Source organism: Mandrillus leucophaeus, unplaced genomic scaffold (assembly GCF_000951045.1).
Source record: "Mandrillus leucophaeus isolate KB7577 unplaced genomic scaffold, Mleu.le_1.0 Scaffold148, whole genome shotgun sequence".
NCBI classification, from domain to species: Eukaryota; Metazoa; Chordata; class Mammalia; order Primates; family Cercopithecidae; genus Mandrillus; species Mandrillus leucophaeus.
The window spans coordinates 3,599,023-3,603,398 of NW_012101454.1; the positions used below are offsets into that span (position 1 = coordinate 3,599,023).

At 34.3% G+C, this 4,376-nt stretch overlaps 1 protein-coding gene across 1 annotated transcript in view; it reads left to right on the forward strand.

Moving 5' to 3' along the window:
* The window catches only part of SDHAF3 (succinate dehydrogenase complex assembly factor 3), a 93,209-nt gene extending 89,157 nt beyond the window's left edge, over positions 1 to 4,052 (forward strand). Inside the window, exon 2 of the mRNA XM_011974706.1 lies at positions 3,279 to 4,052. Coding sequence (XP_011830096.1) covers positions 3,279 to 3,482 — 204 coding nt within the window. The 3' untranslated portion in view covers positions 3,483 to 4,052. The remainder of the gene's footprint in view (positions 1 to 3,278) is intronic.
* The last annotated feature ends 324 nt before the right edge of the window (positions 4,053 to 4,376 follow it).

The following is a 4,376-nucleotide window of genomic DNA, read 5'->3' on the forward strand; positions in this document are numbered from 1 at the left end:
TGAATCTTCCCTTCATCTCCAGTCTACTATTAAGTGACACTTAAAAAATTCCAGTTATTGCATTTTTGAGTTCTCGAATTTATTTGGTTCTTATAATTCCTCATTCTCTGCTGAGATTTATCTGCCCATTTATGATTACCATATTGTCTTTTACGTACATTTATAGTACCTGCTTTAAAATCTGTTTCTGCTAATTCTAATGTCTGAATAATCTCAGGCACTGGTCTGCATTGATTGCCCTTTGTCTTGACTGTTTGTAATAATTTTGAATTTTTTTCCTGGACACTGTAAATGATACATTGTAGAGACATTATTCTAGATTTTTCCTCACCCAAACGGAAACTTGGTGGCCATTAAATAACACCCTCTCCTACCTCCTCCCAGCCCTTAGTATTCTCCATTCTTTTATGAATTTGCCTATTCTAGATATTTCATGTAAGTGGAATCATACAATGTCTTTTTATGTTTGACTTCTTAGCATAATGTTTTCAAGGTTTACCCATGTTGTATGGATCAGAACTTCATTCTAAGAGTGATAAATATTCTACTGTATATCTATACCACATTTTGTTTATCTACTTGCTGGTGGACATCTAGGTTATTTTCTGAATGTCATCTATTTGTGAATGTTGCTGCTGTGAACATGGGTATACAAGTATGTGTTTGAGTTCCTGCTCTCAGTTATTTTGGTATATACCTATGAGTGCATTTGCTGGATCATACGGTAATTAAGTGTTTAACTTTCTGAGGAACTGCCAATCTTTTCTGCAGTGGCTATGCCATTTTATATTCTCATTATCAATGTATGAGGATTCCAGTTTATTCATAGCCTTGCCAACAACTGTTATTTTTCTGGGGTTTAAAAAATTATAGTGGACATCTTGGTGTGAAGTGGCATCTCATTGTGGTTTTGATGTACACTTTTCTAATGACGAATGATTTTGAGCATCTTTTCATGTACTTGGCCATCTATATCTTCTTTGGAGAAATGTCTATTCATACGCTTTACCCATTTTTACATTGGGCTATTTGTCTTTTAGTTGTGGTTCTTTATATATTCTAGATAATAAACCCTTTTCAGATATGATTTGCAATTTTTTTCTCATTCTGTAGTTTGTCTTTTCACTCAAGTGTCCTTTGATGCACCAAAGTATTTAATTTTGATACTATCCAATTTATCTATTGTTGTTGTTGCTTGGGCTTTTTAGTGTCATATCTAAGAACCTATTGCCAAGTCAAAGGTCATAAAGATTTACCTATATGTCTGCTTCTAGGATTCTCATGATTTTAACTCTTGCGTTTAGGTCTTTGATTCACTTTGAGTTAATTTTTGTGTATGGTAGAAGATGGGGGTCCAACTTCACTCTTTTGCATGTGGAAATTTAGTTTTCCCAGCACCAGTTGTTGACCAGACTATTCTTTCCTCCATTGAATGGATTTGCCATCTTTGTCAAAAACCAGTTGGCTATACATGTAAGGATTTAATTCTGGACTCTCCATTCTATTGGTGTTACATATCTGTTCTAATGCCAGTACCACACTGTTTTGTTTAATGTAACTTTCTAGTTAAGTTTTGAAATTGGGAGTTGTGAGTCCTCTAATTTTGTTCTTGTTCAAGATTGTTTTTGCTATTTAGAGTTCCTTACTTTATCAACTTTTCCATTTTTGCAAATGAATACTTTCTTAAAGCCTGCTTTTTAGATTTTATTTTTTGGAGATTCATCCATGTTGATACATAGACTTATAGCTTATTTGTTGTGACTTTATTAATCATCTGAGTAAATTTCAGTGTATTTGACTTTTCTCCTATTGAAGTACAATTGTTTCCATTTTTTTATTTTGTTTTGCTTTTAACAATGAACATTCTTGTGCATGATACTTGTTCACGTGTTTGGAGACATTTTAGATTATCAAGACTGGGAGGGGGCGTTACTGCCATCTGGTGGTCAGAGACAAGAGATGCTACTAAACATCCTACTATGCAGACTCCCACCGACCCATCCCCACCCCTACCCCCCAACACACACACAAAATAGTGCCAAGGTAGAAAAATCCTGCTTGCTCTGAAGCATATAGAAGTGGAATTGATAAAACTTGAGGTGTTTCTGTCTTAATAAGTGGATTTCTGTAAATCATGGAAAAATATTTCTCCATAGGTTTGGAATGTTTGGAATTAAAGTTGCTCTGTCTATGCTGCCGTTCCAGCAATTACAAGCAATTTAGATACCTCAAGCCAGATTAGGTAGCAGCATTATCCAGAGTTAGCCAGTTCATTCACTTTAACTTCATGAACTGAAATACACTGGTACTTTGTCTAATTAAAAGATTAATTTTAGAGTGAGTCTGTTTCAAAACAGTGGCACTTGTGCAGATGGGGATAGTTGGAATATTAGGCTGAATGTACTTAGTTTTTCTTGACACAAATGGTTGTTAAATATTGAAGGCTTAAAGGTTTAAGAAGTTTCTCTCTAGTATGTTTTGAATTAAAGTGGTAATTGAAGACATAGGAATGAATTTAGACTCACTTGAAGATGTATTACATGTCACAGTAGAATACTGTGCTGACATAAATAGGATGAAAGCATGTCCTTTGCAGCAGCATAGATGCCATAATCCTAAGCAAATTGACACAGGAACAGAAAAATAAAATTTTAAGTGGGAGCTAAACATTGAGCACACATGGATGTAAATAGGGAACAATTGACAGCATGGACTACTGGAGGGAGGTATGGGTTGAAAAACTACCTGTTGGGTACTGGGCTTACTCTCTGGGTGACAGGATCTGTGCCCAAAACTTCAGCATCACGCAATTATTCCCATGTAAGAAACATGCACGTGTACCCCTTGTATCTAGGGGGTACATGTGCAGATTTAAAATAAAAGTTGGGGGGAAAAAGACCCATGGTTCCTGTTTGAGAATCTATTGAAAGCTATGGCCCCAGAAATGATGTCCATACTTGTGTAAATACAATTTTGCATATGGTTTGAGGTGGTTTATGCATACTACTGAAGCCCATCCATGGACTCACCACTCTTTACTTATGTCCAGGTTAAACATTTTGCTAAAAGTTGATTAAAACGTTTAAAGTGCTAAAAATAGATATATATGAAATTATCAATGAATTGTATCTTCACAACTATATTTATATTTTCCTAACCAAATGCTTCTACATTTAGTGATGAGGAAAAATAGGTGACTAAGAATTAGACTTCAGGTCCTCTAATGTTAAATATTATTTAAACTTTACATCTATAACATTCATTCCTTATCTTTTTAGGTGTATGCAACAGTGTTATCGCAACAAGCTAACGAAAACAGAAAAAATTCAACCGGAAAAGCATGTTTTGGCACCTTCCTCCCAGAAGAAAAACTTAATGACTTTCGTGATGAACAGATTGGACAGTTGCAGGAGCTGATGCAAGAAGCCACAAAACCCAATAGGCAATTTAGTATTTCTGAGTCTACAAAACCAAAATTTTAGTTCATACGACAAAACTTAACAAGATATGCAAAAATTGAGAACCCTTACTTTAACTGTCATTGGTTTTTGAAATGTATTATTTAAGCTTTGAAAATGCCTGTTATTAATGAAATATTCTCTGATTTTGGATATTATGAATGCAACAATAGATGAATCAAGATCACCAGTGACAATTGAAAAAAGTATTGGAATAATAGCACTTGCTGTATGAAATTCGATTTTGGAACTAAACGGGAAATAATGGATCTAAAATGGACAAATTTCTAGAATTTTGCTGAAAACATTTTAAAATGCTATTCTCATCCAACCGTATTAGCCTTCTGTCTTTTCTTTAGCTTCATCAAGTAAGTATGTTGTGATAATGATAGATACAGAATTCCAACAAGGTTATTTTTTTAAATACATTGTCATTTTGAACATTTCTCATCACTTCTACTTTAATAATACATACATGATTTTTCTTCTGAATGTCTCTTCTCCCTGCATCACTGTTCATTCACAGTGAAAGGTTAGGGAGAAGCTTTAAAATTCACTGTTTTACTATCATTTGTATAATAGACTATACAAAGTCTAATATATTTCCTCCAGTGTTTGTTTGTTAATAACAACCCCTGAAATAATGTGTAGCTACCTTGAGACTCTGATTTATCAGCTAATAGTTGAGGACATTACAAATCAACTTAACTATAAGAAACTTCCGTAAGATCTTACGTTTAAAAAATGGTAACCCCATTAACAACATGAAATGTGTATTTTAAAAAATATTATGCCAAATGACTTATATCTGTAGTTATTGAAACCTGATTCCCAGTGTGATACTATTAGGTGGTAGAGCCCTTAGGAATGGGATTGTTGCCCTATAAAACAAAGCCCCAGAGAGATCTCTTGCCCCTT